This window comes from Haliotis cracherodii, unplaced genomic scaffold, assembly GCF_022045235.1.
Source record: "Haliotis cracherodii isolate W230 unplaced genomic scaffold, xgHalCrac1.p SCAF_4, whole genome shotgun sequence".
NCBI lineage: Eukaryota > Metazoa > Mollusca > Gastropoda > Lepetellida > Haliotidae > Haliotis > Haliotis cracherodii.
Window position 1 is genome coordinate 20,606,067 of NW_027266297.1, and position 15,596 is coordinate 20,621,662.

General features: G+C 41.6%; 1 protein-coding gene across 1 annotated transcript; it reads left to right on the forward strand.

Moving 5' to 3' along the window:
* The first annotated feature begins 14,476 nt into the window (after positions 1–14,476).
* LOC139478478 (uncharacterized) lies at positions 14,477–15,211 on the forward strand. The gene has a single exon (XM_071260963.1). The coding sequence runs from the start codon at positions 14,477–14,479 to the stop codon at positions 15,209–15,211; it is 735 nt and encodes a 244-aa protein (XP_071117064.1).
* The last annotated feature ends 385 nt before the right edge of the window (positions 15,212–15,596 follow it).

Genomic DNA, 15,596 nt, shown 5'->3' on the forward strand with positions numbered 1-15,596 from the left:
GTAAAAATCCCACATCTTTATAATTTTCAGGATTTTCATGTTTTGGGTAATTTGAAATAAAACACATATATATTCTGAATAATACAAATAGGTAATGTTTATGAGAGGTTTGGATGATGAAAATTCGTAAAACTAGCAAGAAGTAAATCACCAGTTCCAAACTTGCAGCAGCTGTATGTGAGCGCAAGTCGCAGCAGTTACAAAGGACCAGTTGAATATCATCCAATCGGCCTCCTCTTCATATTATTGGTCGACGATGGCCGAGTAAACTCTTAAAAAAGTTGCACACATTAGTTGTAAACTGGTCGCAGTCACTACAGTAAACTACGGTTATAACGAACTCATGGGGACTACTAATTTTAGTTCTTTATAACCGTAGTTCGCTATAAACATATATACATAATAACCACAGCAAATAGTCGGGACCAAATAAGTAAGTTCGTTATATCCGTCAGTTCGTTATAAGCGTGTTCGCTATATCCGTATTTTACTGTATTTGCAATTTGCTTTCGTAACAATGTTAGAATTTAAATTTTAATTTTTGCATTTCAGTTTTTTTGCCCGATTAAGGTATTGTGTGACAACATGGTATTATGATAAGACGGAGACTGATCCAGGCAAGTGTAAACCTATTTCAGGTTCCCCCTGATGATGATTCTCGGTATATATCAGGCAAACTCCTCGGGTTCAAACCATGGTAAACGTGTACCACTCCCGTAACTGTCTGGCGTTCCCCCGCAGTAAGCTACCACGTCGTGATACAACTGAACAGAAGGCGGCGTCAAACAGAACTCACTCACATATCCAGTGTCTGTTCAATGCCCGCGTGTAGTATTACCTCCCTTTACAGAGAACAAGCCACCACATTCATTCTCTTGCTTTGGATGAAGTATATAACATCACTGCCAACTAGGCACGGACACTGACCGACGATAATGAACTCAGTGGAATAGCATGCACTTACAATATACACTCCCAACTTGCTGTCGGGAGAAACAATAAGTATAAATACATATCTGGGATCTTCTCTACGCAACAAGCACACGTATTTAACATTCTGTATTTACATATTATTCCAAATTGAAATATATTTACGTTCCAGTAGGAGTATCGTTTTCATTTTATGTCCCTGTATGTTTTCATACGGAAATCAAAGTTTAAATTCTCAAAGTTTGTAATAGTATTCATCCCAACTGCCAGCAATTATACACTAACAAGAACATAATCCATTATTAATGACAACCCGAATGTTGCATGGAAACGCGTGAGGCAAGCTACCTCATATATCCACTAATTCGCATTCAACGACGCGCGAGGATAAAAATAGTTCTCTTTCCTAAATCAACACTCCCATCTGTCAGACTTCTCTCCCAAGGTGAAATCTAATGAAACAAAAAGTGACGACTACCACGCAACTCTCTAGACCTGAGATCTCTTGGACAAACAGTCCAGCACAACTCGCTAAAGTAATTTACAATTCAATGCGTGAGGACAGATCGGTATCCCCAGCGTTGTGGGTGGGGGTTGTATATGACGGGGGTAGCTACACAAAGCACCAGACTCATACTGAATACACACCCACCCGTCTCGTGTGTCATCGTGTCCAAATATACATTGTTTATAGCCATACAAAACATTACAGCGAACAATACGTAATATCGACTGGGACGAATACTGCATTATTTATTGGCTATTGTTCATTTTATGTCCAATATGAAGAATATGAATTCATTAGAAACTTTGAAGGTAGTGAAGCAAATATGCTCGTAAGTAAACTTTGTGGTATATTCTTGTTATGGCTTCAATTGCATACAAGGACGAGTGCTATGCCAATACACTCCTCTCCTTTCCTAGCGTCCCTCTATCCCTTGAGAGCGCGATCAATGCTATGTTAAAGAGGATTAACGAGCACTTGTCTACCCGTCTGAACTGATTGATTTTCACCTGAGAATGTTGAGTAGCTGTCGGATCTACTCTTACCTTTACTTTCAAGGTGGGGAGATAGCTGGATCTTCCCTCCTTACATCAGCGTTGACACCTAGGAACGGGTTCAATCCGCGGTTTATGAAACCTTTAAAACTGTTTCCCGTGTAGAAGACGCGTAAAAACCTTGTTCCCCAAAGAACATATCTCTGGACTGTACAGACAAGAATTTCATCTGGATTATAAAGGTAAACATAATTAATATTACTCTCATGTGTTAACTAAATGGTGGAGGTGATAATACTGAAGAGGTGGGCCGGTGTGTGATCTGGGGGTATTGAATATCTCTATACCTGATAGTATACCCACACCATCAATAGGCGTGTCAGCACTAACCAAATACACACCATGGGAGACGTAACGCGATGATAATAGCTTTCATGTAAGTGTCAATATAAAGCTATACATATATTTGACCATGTGTGATTATATTGATATGACTGGGGTTATGTTGGGTGCGTTCTCACAGACATGTTCTATGAGGACTGGTTATTGCATATCAGAGTGATTCGATTACGACTAATGAAATTCAGTGTCCAGTTGCCACACGCTCCTCTGTACCTGATTCCACGTTGTAAACAAGGCCACGAGAGGCTATATTTACACATATTCACTACCTTCATCCTGTGTTGTTAACAAGGCTTTGATAAGGCTATATACTAGTATACACATATCCACTACCTTCACCACCTGTTGTTAACAAGGCTATGATAAGGCTACATACTAGTATACAAATATCCACTACCTTCACCCTGTGTTGTTAACAAGGCTATGATAAGGCTATATACTAGTATACACATATCCACTACCTTCACCACCTGTTGTTAACAAGGCTATGATAAGGCTACATACTAGTATACAAATATCCACTACCTTCACCCTGTGTTGTTAACAAGGCTGTGATAAGGCTATATACTAGTATACACATATCCACTACCTTCATCCCGTGTTGTTAACAAGGCTATGATAAGGCTACATACTAGTATACAAATATCCACTACCTTCATTCCGTGTTGTTAACAAGGCTATGGTAATGCTAGATACTAGCATACAAATATCCACTACCTTCATCCCGTGTTGTTAACAAGGCTATGATAAGGCTAAGTATTAGCATACACATATCAACTACCTTCATCCTGTGTTGTTAACAAGGCTATGATAAGGCTACAAATATATATGTAAATACCAACTACCCTGACTCCGTGTTGTTAACAAGGTTATGATGAAGCAAAACATTAATATGCAAATGCTAACTTCCCCTATAACAATGTACAGTTCGCCAGGGTATACACATTACAGACCATGTCAAGTATATGCATGCATACACTGTATGTAACAATGAACAAAAATATAATTATACAACCTGGTATGTCACTCTTTTCAGTTATTGAAAAACAAGAAATTAACCATGAAACATTCTTCAAATTGTGTAAATGCCGGGTGCTACTGGTAGGGCAGGACATACTTACCTTTTTCGCGAACGCCTGGTGTCATCACTGATTTTCAGTGGTCCAATTCATTAATTTATACATCTATTTTGCCCTTTACTCCAAATGTTAGCTCTTTCGGTGGATAATCGAGACTGGCTATTCCCGTGCATTGACTTTTTATATATATTCAAAGGTGTCTTTGGAAGTGAACTATATCTTAGATTAATAGCAGTTTCGCAGTTTGTGTCGCCTTGGGTCAGGTTCCAGGTACCGGGATTATACTATAACGAGATTGTGCCAGTTTTGCAATGAAGGGTATATTGAGGGTGAGGTCCACATTTCTATGATTGTGCAACGTACGAGGGGTGACTGAAAGGCTCTTAGCCTGACTATACATTAATTCTGGATATTTTCGCACAGTTGCCTGAGCAGATGAGTATAATATTGGCCATTGATGGTATGAACATCCTGGAGGTGGTTCAACAGAAGGATTCCTTTGGAATCCCAACAACACCAAAGCCATAACATTGGCAGCAGATGGAACAGACTTTGCGTTAGATGTCTCCATTGCTTTCACTGTTTAGTCTCTGGCTGATAGTGAGGAACCCAAGACTCATCCATGGTTACAAATCGCTCAACAAAATCAGCTGGGTCTGCTTCAAAACGACGTAAATTCTTGCAATGATTTACTGTAAAAGGCGACTATGCTTGTTGTAAGAGGCGACTGTGTTTGTCGTAAGAGGCGACTATGCTTGTCGTAAGAGGCGACGGTGCTTGTCGTAGAGGCGACTATGCTTGTCATAAGAGGCGACTGTGCTTGTCGCAAGAGGCGACTGTGCTTGTCGTAAGAGGCGACTATGCTTGTCGTAGGAGGCGACTGCGCTTGTCGTAAGAGGTGACTATGCTTGTCGTAAGAGGCGACTGTACTTGTCGTAAGAGGCGACTATGCTTGTCGTAAGAGGCAACTATGCTTGTCGCAAGAGGCGACTATGCTTGTCGCAAGAGGCGACTATGCTTGTCGTAAGAGGCAACTATGCTTGTCGTAAGAGGCGACTATGCTTGTCGTAAGCGGCGACTACGCTTGTGGTAAGGCTCGCTGACTTGGTTTGATGCATGTCATCGTCTCCCAATTGCGTAGGTCGATGCTCATGATGTCAATCGCTGGATTGTCTGGTCCAGACTCGATTATTTACAGACCGCCGTCATATAGCTGGAATATTGCTGAGTGCAGCGTTAAAACACAACAACAACAAAAACAACAACAACAACAACAACAGAAAACAAAAAAAACAAACGAGAGATTATTAACAAGAGCGTTTCTGAGCAGGAGTCATAAGCCTTGTAAGCCAGCGTGCTTAACCCTCTGTCCTGTCCTGTCCAGTTCATTCCACAGAATGTTTCTCATCCAGACTCGTCCACCATCCATGATCGAAACATGTTTTTTATCTACAAATATGCATGATGTCAAACATCGAGCTATGATTATCTACTGTGCAAAACATGAACGACATGTTTGACTGTCCATGCCTGAATGTATGAACATGGGCCGACAGCATACAATTGTCATGGAATAACAAACAATAACAACAAACACTGGGCAATATGCATGTTCAGTTATAAATAGTAAAGGTTAAGTTATATTATTATTTTAACAGAACAAGCATTATTAGAGATTCAACGTGTTACTATTGTGATCCGTGTAAAAACTCATTTCATTACTTAATGTAAATCGCCAACGTGTTGAATTGTTAACAAGTTTGAAAAAGATAGTTTCCGTCAGATACCAAATACTAGAGTATGTTAAACTGCCGGGCACAAGAAGAATACACTCATGTTTGATGGTGGCTCAGAGAGTGAGTATGGTTTTTAGCCACTTTTAGCAATATTCCTGCAATACCACGGTGGGGGACACCAGAAATGAGCTTCACACATTTTACCCATGCGGGGAATCGAACCCGGGCCTTTGGCGTGACGAGCAAACGCTTTAACCACTGGGCTACCCGACCGCCCCTGTTTGTTTGATGGTGGCTAAATATGAAACAAGCAAGAATAGTTATTTGATGGTAATGCATATGATACGGTTATCAATAGTTATGTTTTGGACCTTACGTTTGCAGTGTTTCGGGGACTGTAACATTTTCATAACATTTGTATTGTGTCACACCCAAGTTTCAAGTGCATATCTTAGTTTCCCGGGCAGTTTGTATTTAATACTGTTCAATCGTGTATCTATCATGCAAGAAGATCCAATACTTTGTAATAACCGACATACGTTGAATAATAAATATTCTAATCTACCCCTAAATCCCCTTTTCTGCCTACTGAACGTATTGTAATTGGATCTTGTAAATATTATTGACACTGTACCCAACCACCCTCACTATTCTGAATAAAATGTTTAAAACAACGCTTAAAGAAATCAATTTCAATTTTGTAAATAGCGTGTCTGGTGTAAACGATAACGTGGATTAACAGTCGATCAATAAATTATTCACCATCTGAACTGTTTACCTCGGTAGATCAACGAGATGGGAATTGATAGCAGCTTTAGCTTGACTCACTCGCGGTGCATGAGGAGGTGAGGTGAGGTGAGGTGAGGTGAGGTGAGGTGAGGTGAGGTGAGGTGAGGTGAGGTAAAATTAGGTTTAACGTCGCGTCCAAGATTATTGCACTTTTATAGCGACGTGCATACACGTGTGTGTGTTTGTGTGTGTGGCTGCTTGTACTAGTCCGGACTGGTGTCGATTTATAATGATAGCTCACTGAGATACCATGCCGCTGTTTAACATGGATACCACACTCAGACACAGTATACTGACTCCAAGCCGACCAGTCCTTGTTTTATCCCCTTAATGCCGAGCGCCAGACAGGGTAACAACAAGTACCATCTTTTAACGTCTTTTGGTATGACGCGGCCGGGGATCGAACCCCGGACCTTTCGCTCTCCGGGCGGACGCTCTACCACTAGACCACGGAGGCGGTCGATGCATGAAGAAACATTCATTAGATCCGTGCCAAGGTCTTCTCATGTTGTTGGTACAAGATAGATGGCGTAAATCTACAAAGTACAATACTCAGAAACGTCTGATGACGCCACACGGCAGTAACAGAAGGCAGACAGGCAATATCAACAATGCCCGAGGCCTGATGAACACATTTCAACTGTAATACCTAGGTTGTACAATTAACATTTTATAAACTTGCCTCTTACATTTTTTATAACATGAAAATTCCATGACGTGAATCGAACCTGCAACCTCACATATCGTGTTAAGAATTGTATCCCACTGTTTTCCCACTGAGCTATCTGAGAGGTTGTTCAGTTTATCATGTCATGACTCCAGTTAGTCCATGCTGCACGTGTTGTCATGACCCCAGTTAGTCCATGCTGCACGTGTTTTTTCTCACGCACGCTTTGAAGAATTCCTTTTATATCGCGATGCAATGTATTTTTTCACTATAAGGTATGTCAGTGTTTTCTTTGAATGGTATTTCTTGAATTCAGACGGTTCATAAGTTGGATAAAACACGCCTCCCCGGGTTTGGTTGAAAAATGTAAAACCTTGACTTCGGGAAAAGCCCTCGGTGTTCCCCGAGCCCAAGGTTTTACATTTACAACTAAAACCGAGGAGGCGTGTTTTATACTAAACATAGTCAATGGTTATTGTAACCACACGATCCCCTTTTCCCGCGCCCCATACAAAACGATGACCCTCTCCTAACGGGATCGGGTGGTCAGACTCGCTGATTTGGTTGATGCATGTCATCGTATCCCAATAGCATAGACCGATGTTCATGATGTCACTCACTGGATTACATACAGAACGCGGTCATATAACTGGAATATCGCTGAATAAACAACAGAGAAAACAAAACTCAAACAGATAGGGATTAACCAACACATACTTGACGCTTGATCCTAAACTGGGTTTTACGATCAAATCAAAATATGCCCTTGCTAGGCATTTAGACGTTGGATGAACATGGCGTCATGATACTTTTTATGAATACTTTTTTGTAACGATGTTTCAGTCTCTTTCTTGTTCCTTCATTCAAACACTAAAGAAGTTGTTATCCATAGAAAGGTTCATGTTTTCAAGTCAAACTCATCATCAATCATGCAACAATGGATGATGATGACACAGACGTTCGTGCCAGGCGCTTACTTGATATAACTGAACATATGATCTGAATCATGTCTTCCTTGAGCAATAGGTAGAAGTAGTTTGATAGGTTCAATGTCCACTGATTTAATAACGAGTGTTCAATTGAAGTAGAGGAATAAATGAATCTTTGAGTGCTTTTCAAATTTGCTTTCAATCGTTTTTAACGTTCTTATTGCTTAAGGGTTGACCAAGGTTGTGTTGTTATGCATATGTCAATATAACGACAATCATGAGATAATGCTAATCCCAGACTTGACCTTTCATCGCGATAATAGGATGGGTGTGGTCCCTGATCCGTAGCCTCACTCCTGATCTGTAATATACTAGATCTTGGTGTTGTATTAAGACCCATGTGCATGGGCGGATACAGCTTTTTTGAAAAGGTGGGGTGCACAATTAAGATCTATTTATTGTCTTTGGTGGAAATAAAGATTTTCTTCGAAATAACGGAGACATCCGCCCATGTTGTCTCTCTGACATACTGTAGTGAGTGAGTGAGTGCGTGAGTATGGTTTACGCCGCTTTTAGCATTATTCCAACAATATCACGGCGGGAAATGGCTTCACACATTGTACCCATGTCGGGAATCGAACATCGGCGTGACGAGCTAACGCTTTAACCACTAGGATGCCCGACCGCCCCTCTGACATACTGTAACCCTTAACTGTTGGATTGTGTCTCGAACATAAAAAATTAGTTTATTAATAAACAAAGCGGTAATTGTCTGTTTCAAAGTGGTTTTTGAAGTAAACTTGCTAGGACTGCCAATTAGCCTGTGTAGTCCCCCTTTAAGAATTTACGCTGAAGTTCCATGGTAAATCAAGATATCCACAGATTCGTGTTCCCCTTTCTGGAAACAGTCAAGGATGACTGACACGAGATCGAACTTGATATAAGCAGGGAGTCACGTGTTTCGTACCGCCCCCTGGTGAGGATTCCACTAACTAATTACACAAGTTTGCTCTCTATGTGTCGCCAGGGAGAGACTAATGATTGATGGGTACCGAGTTCTTTCCCTACCCCCTGGGGACAAAGTTAGCAACACTTGTGGTGGGTAAAGCGGGTGATATCAGACTGTCTGTCCCCGTGCGGCTTCATTGCCCTAATATCTGTGTCTGAGAGATTATTAACAAGAGCGTTTCTGAGCAGGAGTCATAAGCCTTGTAAGCCAGCGTGCTTAACCCTCTGTCCTGTCCTGTCCAGTTCATTCCACAGAATGTTTCTCATCCAGACTCGTCCACCATCCATGATCGAAACATGTTTTTTATCTACAAATATGCATGATGTCAAACATCGAGCTATGATTATCTACTGTGCAAAACATGAACGACATGTTTGACTGTCCATGCCTGAATGTATGAACATGGGCCGACAGCATACAATTGTCATGGAATAACAAACAATAACAACAAACACTGGGCAATATGCATGTTCAGTTATAAATAGTAAAGGTTAAGTTATATTATTATTTTAACAGAACAAGCATTATTAGAGATTCAACGTGTTACTATTGTGATCCGTGTAAAAACTCATTTCATTACTTAATGTAAATCGCCAACGTGTTGAATTGTTAACAAGTTTGAAAAAGATAGTTTCCGTCAGATACCAAATACTAGAGTATGTTAAACTGCCGGGCACAAGAAGAATACACTCATGTTTGATGGTGGCTCAGAGAGTGAGTATGGTTTTTAGCCACTTTTAGCAATATTCCTGCAATACCACGGTGGGGGACACCAGAAATGAGCTTCACACATTTTACCCATGCGGGGAATCGAACCCGGGCCTTTGGCGTGACGAGCAAACGCTTTAACCACTGGGCTACCCGACCGCCCCTGTTTGTTTGATGGTGGCTAAATATGAAACAAGCAAGAATAGTTATTTGATGGTAATGCATATGATACGGTTATCAATAGTTATGTTTTGGACCTTACGTTTGCAGTGTTTCGGGGACTGTAACATTTTCATAACATTTGTATTGTGTCACACCCAAGTTTCAAGTGCATATCTTAGTTTCCCGGGCAGTTTGTATTTAATACTGTTCAATCGTGTATCTATCATGCAAGAAGATCCAATACTTTGTAATAACCGACATACGTTGAATAATAAATATTCTAATCTACCCCTAAATCCCCTTTTCTGCCTACTGAACGTATTGTAATTGGATCTTGTAAATATTATTGACACTGTACCCAACCACCCTCACTATTCTGAATAAAATGTTTAAAACAACGCTTAAAGAAATCAATTTCAATTTTGTAAATAGCGTGTCTGGTGTAAACGATAACGTGGATTAACAGTCGATCAATAAATTATTCACCATCTGAACTGTTTACCTCGGTAGATCAACGAGATGGGAATTGATAGCAGCTTTAGCTTGACTCACTCGCGGTGCATGAGGAGGTGAGGTGAGGTGAGGTGAGGTGAGGTGAGGTGAGGTGAGGTAAAATTAGGTTTAACGTCGCGTCCAAGATTATTGCACTTTTATAGCGACGTGCATACACGTGTGTGTGTTTGTGTGTGTGGCTGCTTGTACTAGTCCGGACTGGTGTCGATTTATAATGATAGCTCACTGAGATACCATGCCGCTGTTTAACATGGATACCACACTCAGACACAGTATACTGACTCCAAGCCGACCAGTCCTTGTTTTATCCCCTTAATGCCGAGCGCCAGACAGGGTAACAACAAGTACCATCTTTTAACGTCTTTTGGTATGACGCGGCCGGGGATCGAACCCCGGACCTTTCGCTCTCCGGGCGGACGCTCTACCACTAGACCACGGAGGCGGTCGATGCATGAAGAAACATTCATTAGATCCGTGCCAAGGTCTTCTCATGTTGTTGGTACAAGATAGATGGCGTAAATCTACAAAGTACAATACTCAGAAACGTCTGATGACGCCACACGGCAGTAACAGAAGGCAGACAGGCAATATCAACAATGCCCGAGGCCTGATGAACACATTTCAACTGTAATACCTAGGTTGTACAATTAACATTTTATAAACTTGCCTCTTACATTTTTTATAACATGAAAATTCCATGACGTGAATCGAACCTGCAACCTCACATATCGTGTTAAGAATTGTATCCCACTGTTTTCCCACTGAGCTATCTGAGAGGTTGTTCAGTTTATCATGTCATGACTCCAGTTAGTCCATGCTGCACGTGTTGTCATGACCCCAGTTAGTCCATGCTGCACGTGTTTTTTCTCACGCACGCTTTGAAGAATTCCTTTTATATCGCGATGCAATGTATTTTTTCACTATAAGGTATGTCAGTGTTTTCTTTGAATGGTATTTCTTGAATTCAGACGGTTCATAAGTTGGATAAAACACGCCTCCCCGGGTTTGGTTGAAAAATGTAAAACCTTGACTTCGGGAAAAGCCCTCGGTGTTCCCCGAGCCCAAGGTTTTACATTTACAACTAAAACCGAGGAGGCGTGTTTTATACTAAACATAGTCAATGGTTATTGTAACCACACGATCCCCTTTTCCCGCGCCCCATACAAAACGATGACCCTCTCCTAACGGGATCGGGTGGTCAGACTCGCTGATTTGGTTGATGCATGTCATCGTATCCCAATAGCATAGACCGATGTTCATGATGTCACTCACTGGATTACATACAGAACGCGGTCATATAACTGGAATATCGCTGAATAAACAACAGAGAAAACAAAACTCAAACAGATAGGGATTAACCAACACATACTTGACGCTTGATCCTAAACTGGGTTTTACGATCAAATCAAAATATGCCCTTGCTAGGCATTTAGACGTTGGATGAACATGGCGTCATGATACTTTTTATGAATACTTTTTTGTAACGATGTTTCAGTCTCTTTCTTGTTCCTTCATTCAAACACTAAAGAAGTTGTTATCCATAGAAAGGTTCATGTTTTCAAGTCAAACTCATCATCAATCATGCAACAATGGATGATGATGACACAGACGTTCGTGCCAGGCGCTTACTTGATATAACTGAACATATGATCTGAATCATGTCTTCCTTGAGCAATAGGTAGAAGTAGTTTGATAGGTTCAATGTCCACTGATTTAATAACGAGTGTTCAATTGAAGTAGAGGAATAAATGAATCTTTGAGTGCTTTTCAAATTTGCTTTCAATCGTTTTTAACGTTCTTATTGCTTAAGGGTTGACCAAGGTTGTGTTGTTATGCATATGTCAATATAACGACAATCATGAGATAATGCTAATCCCAGACTTGACCTTTCATCGCGATAATAGGATGGGTGTGGTCCCTGATCCGTAGCCTCACTCCTGATCTGTAATATACTAGATCTTGGTGTTGTATTAAGACCCATGTGCATGGGCGGATACAGCTTTTTTGAAAAGGTGGGGTGCACAATTAAGATCTATTTATTGTCTTTGGTGGAAATAAAGATTTTCTTCGAAATAACGGAGACATCCGCCCATGTTGTCTCTCTGACATACTGTAGTGAGTGAGTGAGTGCGTGAGTATGGTTTACGCCGCTTTTAGCATTATTCCAACAATATCACGGCGGGAAATGGCTTCACACATTGTACCCATGTCGGGAATCGAACATCGGCGTGACGAGCTAACGCTTTAACCACTAGGATGCCCGACCGCCCCTCTGACATACTGTAACCCTTAACTGTTGGATTGTGTCTCGAACATAAAAAATTAGTTTATTAATAAACAAAGCGGTAATTGTCTGTTTCAAAGTGGTTTTTGAAGTAAACTTGCTAGGACTGCCAATTAGCCTGTGTAGTCCCCCTTTAATAATTTACGCTGAAGTTCCATGGTAAATCAAGATATCCACAGATTCGTGTTCCCCTTTCTGGAAACAGTCAAGGATGACTGACACGAGATCGAACTTGATATAAGCAGGGAGTCACGTGTTTCGTACCGCCCCCTGGTGAGGATTCCACTAACTAATTACACAAGTTTGCTCTCTATGTGTCGCCAGGGAGAGACTAATGATTGATGGGTACCGAGTTCTTTCCCTACCCCCTGGGGACAAAGTTAGCAACACTTGTGGTGGGTAAAGCGGGTGATATCAGACTGTCTGTCCCCGTGCGGCTTCATTGCCCTAATATCTGTGTCTCCCTGAGGAACGGACTTCAAACACTGATTCCCCCTGATTCACTTCGTATGTATTTTAATGTTGCTTCTGAAAATCTGTTTTAGTTACCCCAACATTGTCTTTGCATGTGTTTGTGACAGGTGTCACCGGTGGGGCAGGATACGCTCACCTTTTCGCGAACACCTGGTATCATCACCATTTGATTGTAATCATAAAGCCGGAATCGTACAATCGACTCTGCTTTTGGAAGATATTTCTTATGAATATGGAAAGTTTTTTTTGTGCTTTTATTTAGGATTTACGGTGTGATAATTGACATTAGTTTTACATTTTGTAACAGAAATGCAAGTATTTGTCCAGGTATTGTATATTTGTATTAAGTATATATGATTCGAGTGAGTGAAACCCACGAGCACGGGTATGGTGCTGACAAACCAAGAAACATAATTGGGGCGAACCGGAATTCGAACCCACAATCATAGGTTTCTGGCGTGCCCAAGGGACGCAAATCGCGGCGCCTTAGACGACTGGGTCACCCGTGCCCCCTTATACAATTCGATGTTTGAATGGCATTTAGAGTCGGAACTAAGACAAGACTATGGATAATCAATCTCTTGTAAATTATGACGTTTCTGTGTATATTTTAATGTTATCAATAAAGTATATCAGAATTTCATGACGTTACAAAGTTCATGTTTATACACTACCTTTCACATACCCGCCCCGACGCTCGATGCCATATACATGCTGGACTGACTAGGTTAACCTATCAAGGCAAGGGGAAACCATGACTGCCAGTGCTGTTTATACCAGAATAACGATGTAAAAAGTGAAATGGAACGACATGTACAACTGATTAATATACATGAGACTGCGCCTCATCACTGACATTTACCTTATTGTTTCTATAAGTTCACGTTGCTCAGGTCAATACGTTGGACTAAAATCCCACTTTGGACGCCTCGGTTTGGATTATGTGCGCTGGAATCCCGTCAATCCGTTCCAAGCGAAATATTCTAAATTGTTTAAACAACGAATCATGGGACCTTTTAGCAATATTCAGTCTATTTCATGGTGGCCTGGAAGTAATCGGGTCTGAATCAGTCAAGCAAGTGATTGATATTATGAGCAACGTCCCATGCCGTCGGGTACAAAGGCACGTTATCTGCCAAGTCACTGAGTCTAACCACCTGATACATTAACTCATACTTGTTGTAAGTGAGTGAGTGGGTTGGGTTGAAGGCCGCTTTTAACAGTATTCCAGTTATATCACTGCGTGTCAGCTTGATGTGGTAGGAAAGCCCGAAGTGATGCAGGTCTCAGACGTTTACCAGTTTGGTGAAACCCACAAACAAGGGTTTACAGCTGACAAACCTAGAAACATAATCGGGGTGAACCGGGAGTCGAACCCACAATCATAGGTTTCTGGCGTGCCCAAGCAACGCAACTCTGCACAGCGAATCGCGGCGCCTTAGACGACTGGGCCACCCGTGTCCCCCATGCTTGTTGTAAGAGGCGAATAATGGGATCAGATAGTCAGGGTCGCAGATTTGGTTGGTGCACGTCATCGTATCCCAATTGCGTAGGTCGATGCTCATGATTTTGTGGTCCAGATTATTTACAGACCGCTGTCATATAGCTGAAATATTACTCAGTGCGGCGTTAAGCAACAAACAAACAAACCAATAAACCTGATACATTAAGTCGCCGTTTACTACATACGTTGCCAAGATCTATTCCAACCTAAAACAACATACAAACAAACAAACAAACAAACAAGCAAACACACGTAAAGGTGATCTTTTGTATTTGTTTCAGAATCTGAGGGATGGATCCTCTGTTTGGATTGCCAGCTATGAAGGACACGAAGGCCATGGACGCTGCACGAGCAAGGAACAAGTCATATGAGCGCCACCTGGTGAGGACAATTAATACCCTCGACTCGGAGTTGAAGACCAAGTCCTGTAAACTCCAGCACACTGTGAGTGACCTACAACAGTTCATGGTGAACATTAATCCCAGATCTGCTAAAACCATCATCTACCCCCGTGGTTTGTCAGACGAGCAGAAACACAACTACAGAGTATTACGACGAGGAAGCATTCCGAGTATGAGTCTGGATGAATTTGACATGCGCATGGAGGTAAAACGTGAAAAACGTGCGCAGACAAGGAGGCGACCCAAACCGGAAGTAGAGAAGGAAGTCGAGAAGATTGTTGACGTTGATGCGCATTCGTTCTGCGCACCGTTTCACAAACACCGTCAGACAATGCGGGAAGCGTATGACAGGGCAACGTCGAATGACGTCAGGTTTTCAGAAACTAAACAAGACAGATCCAACAAAACCGACAGCCATGACTTGAGGTCGAGTTCTACTGGCGGAATGATGTTACACCATGTTAGTGTCGACACCCAGATAAGGCGAAACACCATTTGCGTGACTACAAAACGACGTGATGACCGTAACAACAGCCGCGACAACAACTCGACATTGGACTCCCGTCTCCATCAGATGATGCAGAGGGGGGTGAACTATCTTGATTCCTCGGAGGATGAAGACTAGCAAGACCAGTTCTCTTATAATCAACGCCCGTGCATCTCACATAGCACGAATCTTGTGTGCTGATTAGGGACCGACCGCTCGCAGATTAGGAACTCTCTAGAATATCAAAATTGGCGACCCGTAACGTCAAGTCAGTTTGTATGTCAACGTCTTTATGATTTACTGTATCATCAAATGCTACAACGTTATGTATGGCTTACATACACATGACGAAATCAACACAGTGATTGCAAACAGTTTTGGAAGACAGTGAAAAAGGCCATACAGAGACGTCCACTGAGAGGTTATATATCTCCAAGTGATTTACTTCAGATATCTTCTTAATCCCTTACAAGGAACTGATAATAATGAGTTTGATTGTGTTGTGGAGGAGTTTCTGCTCTTA

Coding starts and splice junctions, on each gene's coding strand:
- LOC139478478 (XM_071260963.1), top strand. CDS start 14,477: ATGGATCCTCTGTTTGGATTGCCAGCTATGAAGGACACGAAGGCCATG.